The 21,443-nt window shown below is 40.3% G+C and overlaps 1 protein-coding gene across 3 annotated transcripts in view; it reads left to right on the forward strand.

Annotated features, from left to right (window-relative positions):
• The window catches only part of SCML2 (sex comb on midleg-like 2 (Drosophila)), a 108,837-nt gene extending 89,948 nt beyond the window's left edge, over positions 1-18,889 (forward strand). The window contains exons 11-16 of one of the 3 annotated variants that reach the window (XR_001001561.1): positions 912-1,094; positions 9,937-10,050; positions 11,014-11,268; positions 15,589-15,740; positions 16,812-17,181; positions 18,247-18,889. Coding sequence is in view for 2 of the 3 variants with exons in the window: in XM_011940219.1 (XP_011795609.1) it covers positions 912-1,094; positions 9,937-10,050; positions 11,014-11,268; positions 15,589-15,740; positions 16,812-16,940 (833 nt within the window). In the remaining variant the exon portion in view is untranslated. Of the gene's footprint in view, positions 1-911; positions 1,095-9,936; positions 10,051-11,013; positions 11,269-15,588; positions 15,741-16,811 lie in introns of all 3 variants that reach the window. The other 2 variants (XM_011940219.1, XM_011940220.1) reach the window with 2 other exon arrangements.
• The last annotated feature ends 2,554 nt before the right edge of the window (positions 18,890-21,443 follow it).

Here is a 21,443-nt window from a genome sequence, read left to right on the forward strand (position 1 = left end):
TCCCCTTCCTCTTCTTCTTTCTTCCTTCTTCTTCTTCTTTTTTTAGAACAGGGTCTCACTCTGTCACCCAGGCTGAAGTACAGTGGTGTGATCTTGGCTCACTGCAGCCTCCACCTCCCAGGTTCAAGCGATTCTCCCACCTTAACCTCCTGAGTAGCTGGGATTATAGGCATGTGCCACCATGCCTGGCTAACTTTTGTATTTTTAGTAGAGACAGGGTTTTGCCATGTTGCCCGGGCTGGTCTTGAACTCCTGGCCTCATGTGATCTGCCCACCTTGGCCTCCCAGAATGCTGGGATTACGGGTGTGAGCCACTGCACTTAGCCTGTAATATTTATTATATTAGTATAATAGAATATTTATAGGAGTTATATATTTATAGACTTTAAGCCCTGGTTTGAAAAGTTTACTTTTAAAATGGACAAATGATGTCAGAATAATGTAAATTGGGACAAAAGTCACAGATTCTTCATTTTACATGCTGTGTTAAGCTCACTATAGGCAGAGTACCTTGGTTGATAATATATTTTATCTATAAGAAGCTCTAAATAAAAATGCGACTCAAGAAGTCATTAAGCAAGAAGATACAGTTGGTAGCTGTGATCAGACACCACAACATTCATACCCATGGAATATTTGGAATAGAAGGAAGTGTTACATAGATCAGTGAGTTTCTGTTGTTGTTGTTGTTGACTTAAGAATATTTTCAAATGAGGATGTTTTTACCAATACAGGCTATTGTGTTTGAATGAGAGGAGCTTTTGTAATTTAAGATTATTCCTTTATGAATTACAAAAACCACAAATTAGACTTATAATACCTTTCCTAAAGTGATGATTTTTTTTAAAAAATTGGTGTTGTATTTCTCATCTCTCTGAGATTACTCTTGACATCCTTTTTTTCCCCAATAGCCTCCTTTGATGGGGAAACTCATTCCATCCAGCTCCCTCCAGTGAACAGTGCATCATTTGCTCTTCGCTTTCTTGAGAACTTCTGCCACAGTCTGCAGTGTGATAACCTTTTGAGTAGCCAGCCTTTTAGTTCTTCCAGGGGTCATACTCACAGCTCTGCAGAGCATGATAAAAATCAGTCAGGTGAGAGAAAATGTAAACTCTTATACTTCTGTTTAACTTGAGAATCTTGTATAATTGTTTTTCCTTGTGTTCTCCTCAAAGTAAACATTTTAGCCACAGTGAACTAATTAGAAATGTATAACATGTAGTTGTTTTTGTTCATTTAAAGTAGGAGAGTAATTTCTTGTATTCATAATGAACTTGAGAATCAAAGCCCAAGGATTACTTACGTTTGGCTTCATTGTGACTACCTCACAGAGTTAAACATTCTCTATTAGACTGAAGTATGGCTTTAAAGTTACTGACCTTTATAATCCTAAGAAGTTAGCAAAGCATGTTGAGCCCATTGGCTATAAAGATTTTGTTGCAGTCATCAAGATTTGACAAATGATGATGCGGTTTTGTTGTGTTTTTTGAGACAGAGTCTCGCTCTGTCGCCCCAGGCTGAAGTGTGGTGGCGCAATCTCAGCTCACTGCAACCTCCGCCTCCCGGATTCAAGCGATCCTCCTGTCTTAGCCTCCTGAGTAGCTGGGATTACAGGCACCCACCACCATGCCCAGCTAATATTTATATTTTTAGTGGAGACAGAGTTTTGCCATGTTGGCCAGGCTGGTCTTGAACGCCTGACCTTAAGTGATCCTCCCACCTTGACCTCCCAAAGTGCTAGGATTTACAGGCGTGAGCCTCACACCCAGCCTGTGATATGCTTGGATTTGACATTTGAACCATGGTTGCTTCTCTTCCATAAGAACCCCAAACTGATGCCTGAATGAGAGGGTAGGTATAAGATAGCCCTGTAGAACCAAAAGCGGGTTTCTTGCTTCTGATCCCTAAAGCAAGAAAGCTCTTCCAGCTTTTATGCAAGTGCTCTTTGCTTTTTGGGAGCGGTTTGTCTCTTTTTCATGTGACTTATGAAAGCTAACTATGTTTTACCGATCATGGCAGGATTGTATGTGGGTCTTTCAAGAGTAGCTGAGATTCTCAGGTGTTACTGCCGCATGGTTTTCTGGCTAGGTGCTGCTGATTCTGGAAATACAGAGTACCATCAGACTATCTTTTTAAGTCCAGGGATTCTAATTCACGTGCCACTCAAGTGTGACGCGTGGGTACCATGTCTCTAGCTACTACTTTTTTTTTCTGGTCCTCCTGGTTACCCACACCCTTCTCCTCTACTACAGTGACACCTCTCATATCCATCCCCTTTTTTTCCATTTCCTTGTTACTACCCTGCTTCAGACGGTACTAACCCCTTCTCTGGTTTAGTAAAGCAGGCTCCTTTTTTTTTTTTTTTTTTTTCAATCAATGTTGACCAGGTTGGCCTCGAACGTGTGGCCTCGCCTCCCCGAGTGCCAGGGCAACCGGCCTGAGCCACCGCGGCTCCCAAAAGCAGGCTCCTAACTGGAATCTTCTTTCCAGTTTCTCCCCTCTGGTGTAGCTGTCCAGTGAGTCTCTTTGAAATAAAGGTATGATACTGTGACATGCTTGCAAAAGTGTTCATGGAGAAGCAGTGGCATGGAGAGCACAGGTGTTGGAGTTTGTCAGACCTGGGTTCCAATCCTGGCCTTGTAATCTCTATGCTGGAAGAGTGTAAAGTCTGACCGGCCTACATTTTAATTCAGTTCCTGCTGTTAACTAGCTATGTGCCCACAGACAAAGTACTGAGCCTCTCTAGTTCTCAGTTTCCTTATCTGCAAAGTGGATACCTCTTTAGTTGTGAAATTGAAAGAAAGTATTTGTAAATTCTTAACCTGCATTATGCCTGGCATGAAGTAGGAGCAATAAAAGCTAGCTGTCAGAACTAGGGGGAAGAGGAAGAGTGAAGTTTCATGTTTTCATGTGATATTATCCTTTTTTTTTTCCTTCTTCGGGAGAGGTAGGAGGTCATCAAAAATGGTAGGAAATTTGGAAGATGGCTAGAAAGGGAAGGGCCACCTGTGTGGGAAGAGGGGTGTCTGTGTATTGCTAGGTTTTCTGTTTGTAAGAGTAATGTGGGGAAAAATATGAGTTGGAGATGCTGAGAGTACAGTTTCCTGATTTCTCACTCTGTTGCCCAGGTTAGAGTGCAATGACACCATCTCGGATCGCTGCAACCTCCGCCTCCTGGGTTCAAGCAATTCTCTTGCCTCAGCCTCCCAAATAGCTGGGATATTGCAGGTACCTGCCACCATGCCTGGCTAACTTTTGTATTTTTAGTAGAGGTGGAGTTTCACCTTGTTGACCAGGCTGGTCTCAAACTCCTGGCCTCAAGTGATGCTTCCACCTTGGCCTCCCAGAGTGCTGGGATTACCGGCCTGAGCCACCATGCCAGGCCCAATTTCCTGATTTCTTACACAAAGCATTAAGAATGCCAGTAATTTACAAAACCCCATTCTTTGAAAGATTTTAAAGAAAATGTAATTCTTCTTTAAATTGAACACAGAATGTTTGAATTTTCAGATTAATCCAATAATAATAGGTAACTATTTGAAAAAATACACTGAATAATCCACATATTTTACATTATTTTAAGGGTTATTAATTTTCTCTCACAGAAAGCTTAATTTAGCCATTTGAAAGTGGCTTTGAGTTGGAACTCTTAGGTTTTTCTTAAGTCAGCTTGTAGTTAAAGAAGTTGCATGTAAATGTTATGAGGTTGGTTATTACTAAGATTTCATGTCTAGTATCCCATTTCTCTTACATTTTTTAAAATAAGGGACTCAAAAATAGTTTAAAATAGAGTGCTCTTCTTAGGAGACTTTGATTCTGACCAATCTTGTATTTACACATTTTAGCAGTAATTTTAAAGACATTTTACTGAAGTATAGTATACATAGAGAAAATTGTACATGGAATGTAGCTTGATTAATTTTCATGCCTGTATAACCAGTCCCTGGTTGGAAAAGTAGCTATTACTAGTACCCTAGAAGCACTGCTAATGTGTCAAATCCCCTTTCATCCACTACTACCCCTCACTTCGCACATGGATACCTACTGCCCTGACTTCTAGTACCATGTATTACTTTTGCCTGTTTTTGAACTTTATAGAAATGGGATTATACACCATTTACTCTTGTGCCTAGCTTTTTTGGCCCATCATTATGTTTGTAAGATTCATCTGTATTGTTGCATATAGTTAGATCATTCATTCTTATTGTTGTATAATATTCTGTTGTATAAATATGCTACCGTGGTATGTATCCATTTGAGTGCTTTCTGTTTTGTGCCCTTATAAGTAGTGTTATGTTTTGTACTCTTATAAGTAGTATTATCATGAACATTCTATACACGTCTTTCTGTTCCTGTATCTACCTTGGAGGGAATTGCTAGGTCACAGGAAATGCATAGATTAAGCTTTAGTAGGTACTGCCAAACAGTTTTTCAAAGTGGTTGCCTCAATTTACTTTCCTATCAGCTCTCTGCTTTTTAAAATAGATTATAATTCTCAGGTGAAATTTTTTATTTGATCTTTTCTGTCCATTTTTCCTGTTTTCGTGAACATATTCATCAAAATTGCATTATAGTCTTTGTCTACTGACACCAGTAGTTTTTCTGTCAATCGTTGGTTATATGGTCTTACTTCTTTGCATGTTTACCACTATTTTTTGGTATGTGGGACATTGTATATAAAAGATCTGCAGAAGCTCCAGATTTCTACCTTAAAAAGTTTCTTTTTTTTTAAGCAGAAAGAAGGAGGGCTCATTCCATTCAGTGATTGAACTGGGTTGGGGCTGAATAGCAGTTTTAATAAGACTCAGTCTATCTCCTGATTCCTCGCTATTCTTCAGGTGTTACTTTCCCAGGCTTTTGATTGAGAACCTGGGAATTCCCTAGCTCCTTAACCTTGAAAGACTATGGGGAATTGTACTTCCCTCCTTCAGAGGTTTGCTGCTCAGCTCTTCAGCCTTCTTCCTCATGTATTATCACAACTTCGCACTTGTGTTTAGGTGGCTTGTGTGTTTGAGCTAGACCTCTTCACCCCGGTGGGTCTTTATTTCTTAAGCATCATGAGACTGTGAGAGATTTCAGCGTGCCTTTTAAGAGTTTTTAGCCTAACTCCCCAGCTTCCTGTATAGCTCCAGAACTTGGCAAATGTCCCATGGGGGAAAACCAGCTCTGAGTTTGAGTTTCTGATTTGTCACTCCAGCTGTGTGAAGCTGCTAAATCTTTTTTGATTTATTTTTGCCTAGTTATAGTCCTCTGCCTGTGTCAAGTTCTATTTTCAGTGTAGTGCCAAGAGTCAGCAAATTCCTACAGGGAAAAAATATGATGAGATCTTCAGTTTAGACTAGAATGGTTCTTCCCCCTCTGGAATTTGATTTTATTAGTTCCTATGACTGCTATACCTTGAGGATCTTATAATAACTTTATTGAGATATAATTCACATACAATAATTTCACCCTTTTAAAAGTACACAATTCAATATTTTTTAGTGTATTCACAGAGTTGTGCAGTCATCACCACTATCTTCATCACCCCCAAAAGAAATCCCATACCTGTTAACTATCATCCCTCAATGTCTTTTCTCCCTCACCACTGGAAACTATTTATTGACTTTCTGTCTTTATGGATTTTCCTATTCTAGACATTTCATGTTAATAGAATCATATAATATGCAGTCTTTGTGTGTGGCTTCTTTCACTTAGCATAGTGTGTTTTTTTGTTTGTTTTGGTTTTTGAGACGGAGTCTCGCTCTGTTGCCTAGGCTGGAATGCAGTGGTGTGATCTCAGCTCGCTGCAGCCTCTGCCTCCTGGGTTCAAGGGTTCAAGCGTTCAAGCGATTTTCCTGCCTCAGCCTCCTGAGTAGCTGGGACTACAGGTGCCCACCACCACGCCCGGCTAATTTTTGTATTTTTAGTAGAGACAGGTTTCACCACATCATCCAGGCTGGTCTCGAATTCCTGACCTCAAGTGATCCGCCCATCTTGGCCTTCCAAAATGCTGGGATTACAGGTGTGAGCCACCGTGCCCACCCTGTGTTTACAAGGTTCACCCATGTGGTAGCATGTATCAGTGCTTCATTCCTTTTTATGGCTGGATAATATTCTGTTGTATGGCTATATTGTATTTTGTTTATCCATTTATCAATTGATGCACTTCTGGATTGTTTCCGGTTTTTGGCTATTAGGAATGCTGCTGCAATGAACATTTGTATATAAGTTTTTGTGTGGATACATGTTCTCTCGGGTACAAACCTAGGTGTGGAATTGTTGGGTCATATGGTTAACTCTGTTTAACTTGATGAGGACCTGACAGACTTTTCCACAGAGGCTATACCATTTTACATTTCCATCAGCAGTGAATGAGGTTTCAATTTCTCCTTGTAAACACCTGTTATTGTCCATCTTTTTTATTATACCCATTCTAGCAGGTGCGAAATGGTATCTCATTATGGTGTGATTTGCATTTTTCCAATAGTTGATGATGAGCATCTTTTCTTGTGCTTTTTGGCCATTTGTATATCTTTGGAGAAATGTCTGTTCGAATCCTTTGTCCATTTTTAATTGGTTTCATTTTTTGTTGAGTCATAAGAGTTCTTTGTATATTCTAGATACAAGTCCTATATCAGGTATATGCTTTGCATATATTTTATCCCATTCTTTGGGGTTGTCTTTTAACTTCCTATTTTTTTTCTCTCTCTCTCTTTTTTTTTTTTTGTGACGGAGTCCTGCTCTGTCACCCAGGCTGGAGTGCAGTGGTGTGATTTTGGCTCACCGCAGCCTCTGCCTCCCAGTTTCAAACAATCCTCTCACCTCAGCCTCCAGAGTGCTGGGACTACAGGTGTGTGCCCCCACACTTGGCTAATTTTTGTATTTTTAATAGAGATGAGGTGGCATGGTTTGACTGTGTCCCCACCCAAATCTCATCTTGAATTATAGTTCCCATAATCCCCACATGTCATGGGAGGGACCCAGCAGAAGGTAATTGAATCATGGGGGCAGTTACCCTCATGCTGTTCTTGTGATAGTGAGTGAGTTCTCATGAGATCTGATGGTTTTAGAAGGGGCTTTCCCTGCTTTGCTCTGCACTTCTGCCTGCTGCCATGTAAGACGTGCCTTTGCTCCTCCTTTGCCTTCTGCCATGATTGTGAGTCCTCCCCAGCCATGTGGAACTGTGAGTCTATTAAACCTCTTTTTCTTTATAAATTACCCAGTCTCAGGTATGTATTAGCAGCATGAGAATGGACTAATACACTGGCCTTTTTTTAGTTCTTTAGACATGATTTTCATTTTTTAGTTCCTTGAATATATTTATAATAGTTGATTTAAAGTATTTGTCTAGGTCGGGTGCAGTGGCTCACGTCTGTAATCCCAGAACTTTGGGAGGCCAAGGTGGGACGATCACTTGAGGCCAGGAGTTTGAGACCAGTCTGGCTAACATGACGAAACCCTCTCTCTACTAAAGATACAAAAATTAGCCAGGTGTGGTGGCATGTGCCTATAATCCCAGCTGCTTGGGAGGCTGAGGCACGAGAATCATTTGAACCTGGGAGGCAGAGGTTGCAGTGAGCTGAGATCATGCCATTGCACTCCAGCATGGGCAACAGAGTGAGACTGTGTCCCAAAATAAAGTATTTGTCTAGTAAGTCCAATGTCTGGACTTCCTCAGGGACAGTTTCTGTTAACTGATTTTTTTCCCTTTATATGGACCATATTGTTTCTTCACATGTCTCATGTTTTTTGTTGTTGAAAACTGGACATTTAAAAATCATATAATATGGCAACTCTGGAAATCAGATTCCCTTCTCCCTAGGGTTTGTTGTTGTTGCTGGTGCTGTTTAGTGACTTTTCCTGGACTAATTCTGTAAAGGATGTATTTCTTTGTTAAGAGTGGTCACTGAAGTCTGCTTGGTTAGCTTAATGTGGTTAATGATTGGGTAGAAATTTCCTTAAATACCTGGAACCAGTGTATCTCCCAGCCTTGGCCAAGGGGTGTGTGTTGGGACATAACGTCAGTGCTCCAAGAGGCAGCTTGTAAGTCGACTTTGTGCAGAGCCTCAAGGTCAGCCAGAGATGAAAGATTAGGCTGTTCTCATGTCTTTCCTGGGCATGCATATATACATCCGAGCACATGCATGTGAACTATCTAGATTCCCAGGAATATGTCTGTGTTTTTCAAAGTCTCCTAGGGGGCATCTTATACCCAGTTTTTCCTTTTAAGCTTTTTGGCCAGCCTATTGTTAGCCCTGACTGGTAATATGGTCTCAGGCAGCTGCAAAGTTAAACAGTTGCCACCATTTTCCCCCATCAGATGCCTTGGAGATGGGGTTGTTCACATAGAACAAGCTGTAATTTAGGTCAAATAAAGACAAACCCTGAAAAGGAGCTTTTCAGTGAGCTTCAAGACTGGTCTAAGTGATAGTTCTCTGGGCATGGGGCTTTTGGAGAGCTCCAAAACCATTATGTCCCCATCCAGTGACTATTGCATGGCTGTTTTTCACACCTGCCGTAGTTGTGAAGTGTTGGTTTTCAAGGCTACTGTGAAAATGGGGTGAGGGGGATTATATTAAGGCAAGTTAAAATGCCATAGAATTTGCTGTTTTTTTCTGAGATCCATTCATTTTTCTTAAACACTTTGGATTGTGGGAAGTCTTTAATTTCAAGAGTTTTGAAAAAGTTAGTTTTCATAGTTTTTGCCACTGTTTTCAATGTTTTTATGAAGGAGTAGATTTTTGGAGGTCTTTGATCAGTCATCCTGGAAGTGCTTCTCTGATGATTTAAAAAATACTTTGTAAATTACCTGGCTTTTCCTAGTTATCTCTGTAGGAACACTTTCCTCCCTTAGCCTTACTACAATACCCAGAAGCAGAAGTCGAGTCAATTTTATATTTGTTTCAGCCCCAAATAGTAGAGCATACTCAGCTTCGTAAACTTTTCATAAAGCATTAGTACATTACATATAAATGATAAAGACGTTTTCTAATCTTGCTGAGATTCTGAGGGAAATAAACATTTATAGAAAACTATATTTTAGAACTTGAATTTTCCATATTAAGTTGGTATGAAAAGCCAATTATTTCTTTCCTTAGAATTTAATGTCTTAATTAATTGTAGAAATTTGAGATATGTTTTGCCTGTTGGTTTTATAGTCCATTATTAAAAATAAAACTAAAGTGGCAAGAGCTCTACCGGACTTATTGGGATTCACTGAGTAACTAGATTGAACTAAAGGTTACTCATCATAACATTTTGAGCAGCATGCCTGGCCCTCAGCCGAAATTTTGAACCAGATGAAGTTTGACTTTGATACTCATTGCAATCTTTCTTCTCTTTTGAGGTTTGCTATCAGACTTTTAAGATTTTTCTTATACCTTATTTGTCCTTTTAGTTAGAGGTTAAATCAGGATATTTGTTGATACTTAGGGTATAATTGATGATTAAAGCTGTCTTTACTTTCAGGATCATGTTTTACAGAGTGGTCCTTTAGGGAGAAGTGCATTTGGTTGAATGATAAGTAAGCAGTAGACTGGTTTTAAGGGTAGCTCTAAGCCAGGATTGTTACTTAACAAAATGGATGTTCATTATACCATATCTTTTATTTAATTTCTCTGAAGTTTTAACTCCTCCTGCTCATGGGAGCAGTTTTCCCAGGCCATTTTAGACACATTTTAATGGGTTACCTCACTGCCTTGTGAGATATTTAGAAAGATCTGATAACCCCATATTAAGAGTTAAATGCTTTTAACTCTTGAATATTATTTCAGTGAAAATATAAAATAGGATGAAATAGACACATGTTATTCAAGAACATCGAATAATTGAGAAGTTGTCAATGAAGGTATTGTAGGCAAATGATGTAGAAACAAGTGTTTCATGCTGATGATATGAAAATGCTTGAGTATATTAGTTCGTTATAACAGACAACTGTTTTTTCTTTGAGAACAGCAAAAGAAGATGTAACAGAAAGGCAAAGCACCAAACGATCTCCTCAGCAATCTGTACCATATGTTGTTCCTCTCTCTCCTAAGCTCCCCAAAACAAAGGAGTGTGCATCTGAAGGTAAATAGCATTTACACCCCCCAGGATTGGGAAGAAATGTTTCTCTGCTACCACTTGTGTATACTCTTGGGGTGGTAGTATTGGAGGTAGAGAGGTAAATTTGCCTAAATAAGTTTGGCAGTTAGGCTACTACTTGGACAGCTTTGTTGAACACTTCATTCCCTTCAGAAGTGCACAGCTGTTATTTCTCCATAGAAAAAAAAATTATAATAACCTAATAACCTTTTTCCTTCACTTTTGTATTGCTAAAAATTGGTAGAAAGAAGAATAGAAAAACCTGCTGCCTTTCTCCAGAGAATGTGTTAACTGCCCAAGTAGTAAACAAATGTTAGAAACCAACTGTATGATCATATTATAACAAATAGTAATGAAGAACTGCATTTCTAAAAACAAATGCTATAGTGAGGTGTTTATAGTCTTGGTGGCAAGACTGGCAAATGATAGTAAGTTACTATGAAAAATATAGGTGATATGGAATCACTTTGGACTGTAGGACAATGTCCATTAATATAAATACCAAGGAAGGCCAAGTTGGGTGGATCATCTGAGGTCAGGAGTTCGAGACCAGCCTGGCCAACATGATGAAACCCTGTCTCTACTAAAAAAAAAAAAAAAAACCCAAAAGATTAGCCCGGCATGGTGGCAGGCACCTGTACTCCCAGCTACTCGGGAGGCTGAGGCAGGAGAATCGCTTGAACCCAGGAGGTGGAGGTTGCAGTGAACCAAGATTGTGCCACTGTACCCCAGCCTGGGCAACAAGAGCAAAACTCTGTCTCAATCAGTCAATCAATCAGTGCATGCATCCATACCAAGGAGAGGATAGCCACGAACTTTGTGTTAGAGCATTGTGGTTCAGTATAGCACAAGTTAAGTGAACTTGCTAGGGATGAAATTTTTTACCTTTTAGTAGTATTTGAATTGTAAGTCTATTGAAGATAGCCTCCTTTGTCTTTTTCCCTGTAGAAGAACCATTGTTTGCTGGGAGAGATGCCATTCCCAAAGAGGAAAATCTTTCAGAAGATTCTGAGAGCTCATCACTAAATTCAGGAAATTGTTTGAATCCTGCCTGTAGAAATCCTATGTATATTCATACTTCAGTCTCCCAGGATTTTTCTCAAAGTGTGCCAGGCACCACAAGTTCACTACTAGTTGGGGACAAATCATCCCCCAAGAGCACTCCCCATGAAGTTAAATTCCAAATGCAGAGGAAAAGTGAAGGTATGTTCAAAAATAGTGGCTCTCAATGTGTTTGTCTTTTGCCTTGAGATTTTCATACCTAACAGCATCCCCTGAGAGTATCACATTGGAGAAAGTGCTAAAATTTGGGAGGCTGAGTCCTCCCTTTCACATCACTGTCAGGTCAGACCATTATGGATCCTCCAGTCCTCTTGACAGCACAGAACTGTCTCTGGGGATCTGGATCACCAACCATGTCTCTGATAGAGACTTCTCAGATTAGTAGTGCTTGAGCAGTTGTAATTTATCATTTGCTTGGGTACTGTCTGGACTCACAAACCTCTCATGACTCTGAGGCCTGGAAAGACAGTCCCTCTCCTTTCTGTTGTACACTTTTCTTAGTCTCTCTTGAGACCTTTCCTGGCCTTAGCCTGTGTTGACTCCTGGATTCGGGCTGGCATCTTGTTACCACAGCCACACCATTTCCTCATTCTCTACATCCTTCCTCAGATCCACCAGGAAGACATGACGTGTATAAGTAGGGCAACATCCTGTTGCCATTTAGAAAGAGCCAAAACAGGTCGGGCGCGGGGTGGCTCACGCCTGTAATCTTAGCACTTTGGGAGGCCGAGGCGGGCAGATCACCCGAAGTCGGGAGTTCGAGACCAGCCTGACCAACATGGAGAAACCCTGTCTCTACTAAAAATAAATACAAAATTAGCCAGGCATGGTGGTGCTGCATGCCTGTCATGCCAGCTACTCGGGAGTCTGAGGCGGGAGAATCGCTTGAACCCGGGAGGCAGAGGTTGCAGTGAGCCGAGATTGCGCCATTGCATTCCAGCCTAGGCAGCAAGAGCAAAACCCCGTCTCAAAAAAAAAAAGAAAGAAAGAAAGAAGGAGCCAAAACAGCCTTCAATGTGCAAAGAGGGCTAATACCCTGTACCTTTGAAGGATTAAGGGTGCAGGAGAGTGAGATTGGGAATAAGTGTCTTGTCCTTTTTCTCCAGGTAGGCACGTAGGCGAAGTTGAGGAGTGTAGGAAGTGGGAACCCTTGCCTTTGATCATGGGTGTTATCTATGGGCAACCACACTGTGCACACCCCATGACACATTTAATGTTGTCAGCCCCATCCCTTCTGGAGATTTTCTCTGCTTTTAGAGTGACATGGTTTGCGGTGTCTAACAATAGATGCTTATTCCATAAGGGCTAGTATACTCTGTATTTTCAAGTATTTTCACAAAGTTTGACCTTTTGAAGATAGGCCTTCAGTATAAGATTACTTCTAATGCTGAGTATCTCACTTCGAAATGTATGTCAAACACTGTTGTGCTAAGGTAGCCAGTATTGGGGCTTCAGAAGACTGGCTTCTGGTCTTCTTAGGAATGTAGAGACTAATAGTAATAACATTGCTTTCTAGTAATTTACTTACTGGTAATAGAAATAATCATCATCTTCATCACTATCTGACATATGCCAGGCATATAATATTTCATATGGCCTCCTACATTATACTGTTACAACAATTCCTTGAGATGTAGGTGCTGGCAAGCATTTTCAGGTGAGAAATTTGAAGTCATTTGGCTGAGGTCCCTCAGCTAAAAAGTGGCTGGGCCAGTCCTTGAACTCAAACACTCTGACTCCAGGGTTGTACTCTTAACTTCTGTAGTACTTACATCTCCCAAGAACAGATACTTATTTCCATTAGAAACTGTCTAGAGGTGCCATTACTATTATTTTTGAGGCATTTGAACTGTTACCTAGAGCTGATTCCACTCCTGACAGCCAGTGATGCTCACACAATTTCCTGTCCTGCCTTGTCCCATTATTCGAATGAAAAATATTGCTGATCTTTATTATAGGAAAGAAATCCAGTGATGTCGGGGGGAATCAGATCACTTTCATACTTTCATTATACTTATTTATTGATATGCCAGTGTATATAAGACAGAGCCATTCAGGAGAAAAGCATGACTGGATTTTGATTATTTTTCACATGATTAGTTTGTTTCATGTAATTATTTGAATAACAGTAATGTAATGGTTGCAAACTTCTCTGATTGTTTTGAAGGTGTAGGCCCAATTAAATTATATTTTCATAATAGACTAAAAATAGAAAATCTTATGGTTTTATTTTTAGTATAAAATTAATTTTATACCCCAAATCATATCTTTTTACATATAGTTTATCTGCAGTAAACTGTAAAACTAGTTACATGTTATTCAAAACATAAATGTACCAGATTATGACAGAAACCAGAAATTCCACAAAAATATAAGTTAAATTAGAGATATGATTAACTTTGCCAATGATTTTTTTCATGTTACATTGTATCTTTGTTGAGTTAAAGGAGATAGTGTTTCTGTCTAAATTGTCAGAATGCCTTAGGCACAGCGTGGTCTACACCGTCATCATTTTTACTTGGGTCGATACAGCTCAGCAGAATTTCTCTGTAGATATGGCCAACATTTTTTTCTTTGAGTGAAGGGGACAATATATTTTGGTATAGAGTTTTTATTTCACATCATCGTTGTGGTGTTGGAAAGAAATAAAATTCAGAGCTACACACAAAAAATTAACCACTATAAGTTCTTTTATTTTCTGTTTTTCTTTATCCTTCCCCTAGGTAAGTACTTAAAATGCTTCTAAAATGGCCATAGCCCAGAGGGTAGGAAAGAAAGGGTACTCCTTTGGCTAATTCACACACAAAAAACCATCTAATTTGTGTTGACGGTCCTTGGTTAGAGAAACAAATCTTCCTAGCTAAGTACAAAATTCACTTCAGTTATCACACACTAACTTTAGGGAGTTAAGGGCTCTGGTTGAGTAAATGAATACTTGTCAGGACACAGATTTCATCACAACTTAGTAAAGAGTGCAGCTAAGACCATTTGAGATATGAGCATTTAAATTGTTTCATGTCTCAGTTATGTATTTTTTTAATGTATAAACCTTCAACCAAAATATCTATTACTATGCAATTAAACATGATAAAGGAATTAAATGTTAAAGTTATTTCTGACCTAGTTTAGCAGAAAATAATCTTGTTTTCTTCAAAATTCAGATAAGCGACCAGGCGCGGTGGCTCACGCCTGTAATCCCAGCACTTTGGGAGGCCGAAGCGGGCGGATCACGAGGTCAGGAGATCAAGACCATCCTGGCTAACACAGTGAAACCCCGTGTCTACTAAAGAATACAAAAAATTAGCCGGGCGTAGTGGCGAACGCCTGTAGTCCCAGCTACTCGGGAGGCTGAGGCAGGAGAATGGCATGAACCCAGGAGGCAGAGGTTGCAGTGAGCTGAGATTGTGCCACTGCACTCCAGCCTGGGCGACAGACCAAGACTCCGTCTCAACAACAACAACAACAAAATTCAGATAAGCATTTAAGCCATGAGAGACAGGAATCTAAAGAGTAAAGTGATGCTAAAAATATTCTTATTGGATACATCAGAGAGATTTGGTAAAAGGACTATTTTGTTTATCAAAAATAATAGGATTATTGAAATTATTTGATTAAAGTGAACACATTTAGGCAATTAGAAAACTAAATTTGGCTAGGCGTGGTGGCTCATGCCTGTAATTCCAGCAGTTTGGGGGCCTGAGGTGGGCAGATTGCTTGAGCCCAGGAGTTTGAGACCAGCCTGGGCAACATGGATAAATCCTGTCTGTACAAAAAATATAAAGATTAGCTGGGAGTGGTGGTATGTGTCTGTAGTCCCAGCTACTTGGGAGGCCAAGGTGGGAGGATCACTTGAACCCAAGAGGTCAACACTGCAGTGAGCCATGATTGTGCCACTGCACTCCAGCCGTGATTGTGCCACTGCACTCCAGCCTGGGCAACAGAGTGAGACCCTGTCTCAAAAAAACCAAAACAGCAACAAAAATACAAAACAAACAAAAAAAATAAAACCAACTGTAAATTTGGGGAATTTCTATCGGATTTAGTTAGTAAAATAAACCTAATCTAGACAGATAGATAGAGATTGAAATTCCTTGGAAGACTTAAGAGAGAAGTCATAGGTTAGATTAGATTAACCTAATTTTACCCAAGTAACAGATCTTTTGCTGTATTTGCTTGTGGCCAAAGAGGCCTTGGATTGCTCAGTCTGTTTTGTGATCTTTGAAGCTTTAAGGTAACTTCTGAACCTGCTTTTGTTGTTTGGGGGAGGTCAGATGGGATGCTCTTATGTAGCCATCCTCACATCATCTTTGTATAAGCTTTCACAGTTGGAGTCTTGAGACCTTGTTGGGGAACTTAACAGAAGGTTCCAGGAATGAGACCATTATTCCCTACCTAACATCTCTTCTTTCAGGATAATGATCAGGTCAAGTATGATTTGTCTTTTTTCCCCCCCCATTGAAGCTCCAAGTTATATAGCTGTACCTGATCCCAGTGTCCTGAAACAAGGCTTCTCTAAGGACCCTTCAACCTGGTCTGTGGATGAAGTGATACAGTTTATGAAACATACAGATCCTCAGATATCAGGCCCCCTCGCCGACCTCTTCAGGCAACATGTAATGTATCTTTTGATCCGGTTTTCCTGCCGTAATGCCTTTGAATGACCTCTGTGCAGGCCCTTCATTTGGATGCTGTGTGGATGGTGGGGGAACCCTATCAACTGATTTTTCCATATGTGAGAAAGGTTATTTTTCCCAAGATATTAGTTCCTTAAATGGTAGATTAATGGTCTGTTCTTTAAGTGAGTATCCAGGTGCTTAAAATACAAACTGCTTCACCTTCTCAAGATACAATGATTCAGCATTGCAACTCTCAGGTGTACCTCCCCTTTGTAACGACAGATACAAGGATCCTCCCTGACCTGCTCCCAGCTCAGCACCAGGACCATGAGTAGGAGGGGTTGACCACAGGCTATTACAGGGTGGCCTTCCTCCAGTGAATCCAGCAACTGTATAAGATTAAGTACATCCTTTTAAACAGGAACTCACAAATACCAAATAATATGCTTCCATAACATAAATTGGTTAAGGTGATAAAGAATTTTAGGAGGATGCCTTGTGACTATTAAGTAATATTTTCAGTGTTTTCTAACAAATCAAATGAGTGATCTATTATCTGAGGTACCCTTTTCACTATTGCAAGAAAATCAGTAATTAGTTTTAGCATCTAACCAGCTTCAGACAACTAACTGATTAGCCTTCAACATAATGACAACACTGTATAGCACATTTACAGTTTGCATTGATATTGACATATACCTGGCCCTTCTCAGAAAGTTATTGATCATCTGAAATTCATTTCTATCATTAATAGTTTTTGACCCTTTGTCATAGATATGTTTAGTATTTTATTTAACACACAGTGTTTAAAGTCAGATTGTTGGATACTTGGGACATTTTTTGAAGATACAAGGTTAAATTTTCTTTTTCTTAAAATTTAAACTAAATTCATAAATTATCAAATGATGCTTCAGTATATAAATTATATTTTTAATAGTTTTCAGGAAATAAAGCATATTCAGAGAATATATATCCGGAGTATACAGCTGCTCTATTTTACATGTTCTTATGTATAAATAACTTGATACGAAAGCATTATTAATGAGTATGATTTCCTTCTCTCTGTAGGAAATTGATGGGAAGGCTCTGTTCCTACTCAAGAGTGATGTGATGATGAAGTATATGGGGCTGAAGCTGGGGCCAGCATTAAAGCTGTGTTACTACATTGAAAAACTTAAAGAAGGAAAATACAATTGAAAAAAATATGTGTAAGTTTAGATTGGACATAATTCTCAGGTGTACTGTTAACATTTTAATTTAAAAGTATTTCTCAGCAGTTTTTGTTTTGTAGACAGTTCCTATAAAAGTGTTTTATCAGAATTGCAGAACTGTATTAACAGTTCAGTCAACTTTTTTTTTTTCTCCTGGAGTCACCAACCAGCCTCGGGAGGCACAGCCACCACTCCCCCAGTCTACTTCTTTAAAAAGCATTTAACATGTTAGTATTGGCATATTCAAATTGACAGTTCTTTATGTCTTTTTAAATTTTCATTGTACAGTTTACAAATATACTTAATGTAGTTAACAGAGAAAAACCTTTGATTTTGGTTAATCTTTATATCTAGAACCAAAACAGCTAAATCCCAAAGGGGAAAATATCAGGGATTGGCAACTTCTATAATTAAATCCATGAGAATTTTTCCTCACCAGAGAATTTAAAGGTGCACCTGTAGATACCATCTTTTCTCGGATGTTTTGTCTCATACTCTGTGGTGTTCTGTTCATGTTCTATCAGTATATCTAGAAAGGGAATAGCCATATAAATTATTTTCCTTTTATTATTTCTCTGTATGTTGTATTTGATCATATTTAAAGGAAAAAAGCAAGCTTATAAAGCTTATAAGCTTTCATAAAGTGTTCTTAACCAGTTTTTGATAATTTTTTTAAATTATAGGATAGAATTGTCATTTTATGCAGGAGATATTTATACTACGAGGGTTGTTTGGATGGAGTAAGATTAAATTTTTTCAGTAAAATACTTATTATTTTAAAACTTTCCGTATTTTCACTAAGCTTGGACATTTAACTAGGCGTTCTTTTCTTACATCTCTATATGAAGATACCAGTGTCCAAATTTTTTGAAGATATATATTATATGTGTTTATTCCTCATATGGTACTTTACCATATTTGTGTGTTGTTTTATACCTGTAGGTTTACACACAAGTAAATCTTCTTTTTTCTTGAATTTAATCTGGCACTTTGCACTGCCACAGAGGTAATGACGAACTGTGTATATAGTTAGATGTTTCGATTTCGTAAAAAATATATGTCCATCGTTTGCTATCACCAGTACCTCTCAGCTTACTCTTCAGGGGATATGAAACAATCTGTAGATTCGTTTCCATACAGGGAAGTTCTCTGTCCTATGCAATGTTTCTAATTAATTTGCTTAGTTCTGAGCCATTTATTCTGCTACACTTCGAAAGATATATTAGTTCAGACTTATTCTTTGGGGCTTTATTTTATTTTTTTTGAGATGGAGTTTCACTCTTGTTGCCCAGGCTGGAGTGCAATAGGCTCGATCTCGGCTCACTGCAACCTCTGCCTCCCTGGTTCCAGCAATTCTCCTGCCTCAGCGATTACAGGCATGCACCACCACGCCCAGCTAATTTTGTAGAGATGGCGTTTCTCCATGTTGGTCAGGCTGGTCTCGAACTGCTGACCTCAGGTGATCCGCCCACCTCGGCCTTGTAAAATGCTGGGATTACAGGCATGAGCTACCATGCCCAGCCATGTTTGGGGCTTTATTTTATAAGTTAGAACTTTGAAGAGGAAATGGTGCTATATGTTTATTGTTATTACTTTGTGTAACTTTGATGTAACGTCTATAAGCTATGAGAATCAGTTATAAAAGTATTAGCCATTTGTTGTAAATGCCAATAAAATATTCACCAGGGGCAAGAATGTACATTTTCTTTTTAGAAAACCAAATGTACTTTAGACATGAATGCAACTATTTAAAGAATAGCTTCATTTATGTTATTCCTTATATGTCAAAAGATTCTTACTTAAACTTGGTCTTCTTTCAAGTTGTTTGTATGAAGATGCTGTACCCACTTGAACAGTCCTCAGGTGTTTACATAAATACTATGTTTTACAGTTTTCATATTTTAAAATATTAATAAAGTTAATCGCAACGATTCATTCAAAGCCTCAGGTGTGATTTTATTTACCGTTAACTGCATTACATTAAAGTGTGTATTTGTTGGAACTGGAACAGAGCCAGTCTAGTAAGTTTGTGGCTTTCCATGTCCAAATACTTGAGTTTTAAAACCTGCCCAGATTCTAATGCTAAACAGGATGCCTAAGAACCAGGGCTGGTTTCTTACAGGGGTCTTCAGTGAGACCCCAGGGGGGGCTGTAAGGAGTTCAGTCGATGAGCTGTATCTGTACTCAGAGCCTTTGTTATTTATGATATCATCAGTGATGTGAGAGTGCTAGAAAATGCCCGTGCCCCGAGATGTCTCATCCCATCTGAGCCTGTACGCCCGGCTGGCAACTCCGGCTGCTCTTTTACCACTGGGGGCCAGAGACCGCCTCCTGGATGTACCTGCTCTTGGCCCTCTGCCTTCAGATGGTCCAGCTGCCACGGTGGGATGCCCTTGGAGGACTGGGGTTTTGCATAGCCTCACTTATTCGGCCCCTACCCCGACCCCAGGAGCTGCAGCTCCAGCCGAGGAACCCAGAAACCCTCACTGCTCTTGCTCCCCGGCAGCGTGTCCTGTGATTCACTGGAGACAATAGGGCCCTGACCGAGGCTCCAGGGGTGATGCTCAGCGACTGGAATGGGGGTGTCAATTTGAATGATCTGAGACTTGAGTAATTCGTGGCTCCTTTTTTTCTCCTATCTGGCTTGTAAACTTTTAGTCTGCAGACTATCATGCTGTATTATCCTTCCTGTGAATTTTCCAGATGTGAAATGATTTTCCTCTGGCTTTGCCTCTCATTCCATCCTTTGATGCTTTGTAACCTGCAGAATTCTGCATCTTGAGCTCTATGACCTTCTAGGCACACCTAACATTTGCTTTAGTCTTTCGTCTGTGTGATTTCTTATTGTTGAAATGTCTTACAGTGCATGTTCTAGAGTGGGATTTCCCAAACTGTTAAACCAAGGCCTCCCTCTGCAGGCATAGAAACGCCCATGCCCTTCTGTAATATTCAAAAGTAAAAAGTAAATACTGTGAGTAGTGACAGTGTAATTGGGAGGTAAAGCACTGCTTTTTCAAGCTGCAGAAGGGATTGTCTTTGCAGTTGGCTGAATACATGAAGTAGGTTAAAATTTCTGGGGCTATAGCTTGATGCTGGGGCTTGCTCACAAAGTCCCCCGCAGCTGATCCAGGCAACATGGGAGAGCTTTAGGTTTGAGAGGACGTGCAAGTGAGAGCCTGCTGTTGGAATGCGTGGGGGACAGTTTCCTCTTCTGGCTGTTTGCCCTATTTTGTTAGTAGGTTGATGCCACTAAACCTTAAGAGCGACACTCTGTAGTTAGCACATGCTCAAATTGAGCTTGGCCACTCCCCCTGCTCTAACAGAGGCAACTCTCTTGTTATGGGATCACCTTTCTGGCTTTAGGGATACTATCAGCATTGAGGGGAGATCTTTAAGAAATAGGGGACCTAGCTCCTCCCCTCAAGCTGCCTCAACATAACAGACAAACCAGTGTTCGTGAAAAAGAGAACGTCAGGGCACTTATGACAGAGCATATGAGTTAGTGCCAAGTGCTCATAAGTGACATGTCCTCATGCATCAGTAATTCCGTGTCCTGTTCTCCTGCCATAGAACTGAAGCACTTAAGCACATGCATTTGTGGAAATAATCCCTCAGGGCCAACGGGGCGGCCAGGGCAGGGTTTTGGCCTTGCCAAGCCCTGCTCCTCCTTTAGCCTCACTCCTCCACCTGGCTTCGGCTGGCTTCGGAGGCTCAAGTCCACTGACGTCAGGGGTGGGGTGGGTGCACATATTCCACAGGGGCAGAAATCAGTCCGTTGGGAGCAGGACACATATCTTACAACTTCCTTTTATATTCACATAAGAGGAAAAAGATGGAGCTTTTCTGCAGTTAACGTAAGGATTCACTGCTGTGTTCTAAAGTGCTGAACATTGTTGGTACTTGCCACCATCCCAGCCCTTCTTGGTTCCTCCCTGTCCTTGGAAGCATAAAGCCTGGACGTGACACTTGCCACACTCCTTTGCCGGTAGATGTGGATTCTTAGATTCTGCCCCAAGAGACCCTGTGCCCTGATTTGGGGAGGAGGGAGGTGAGGAGAAGCCGCTTCCTTCTGGTGGCTGCACAGGACAGGCTTTTGAGCATCAGCAGGAGGCAGATGTGGGGTTTGCCAGCAGACTCTGAATATCATCTTGAGACTCGCCCACTTCAGTCGTGCAGGCAGCTGAGACACCTGGGGGCAGGGGAGCTTCCCTGTGACTCTTGCACTCCTGAATTTCTAGAAACTTCTTCCCTCACCTTAGCCCCTGCCTTCCAGGAGCCATGTAAGCTTCTGATTCTGTATTAAACCACTTCCATTCTGAAGATTCAGAATGGCTCATGTGTTCCTGGCCAGGCTTGGATTTATCTACCTTCTTTAGTGTATCTGTCCTGTAGAGGTGGCCCACTGTTCAGAAAGAAGAGTAAAACTTCCATAGAAAGGGCCCTTTATGGGTATTCAGTTAGGAAAAGAAGAAGTCAAATTGTCCCTGTT

This window comes from Colobus angolensis, unplaced genomic scaffold (genome assembly GCF_000951035.1).
Source record: "Colobus angolensis palliatus isolate OR3802 unplaced genomic scaffold, Cang.pa_1.0 Scaffold188, whole genome shotgun sequence".
NCBI lineage: Eukaryota > Metazoa > Chordata > Mammalia > Primates > Cercopithecidae > Colobus > Colobus angolensis.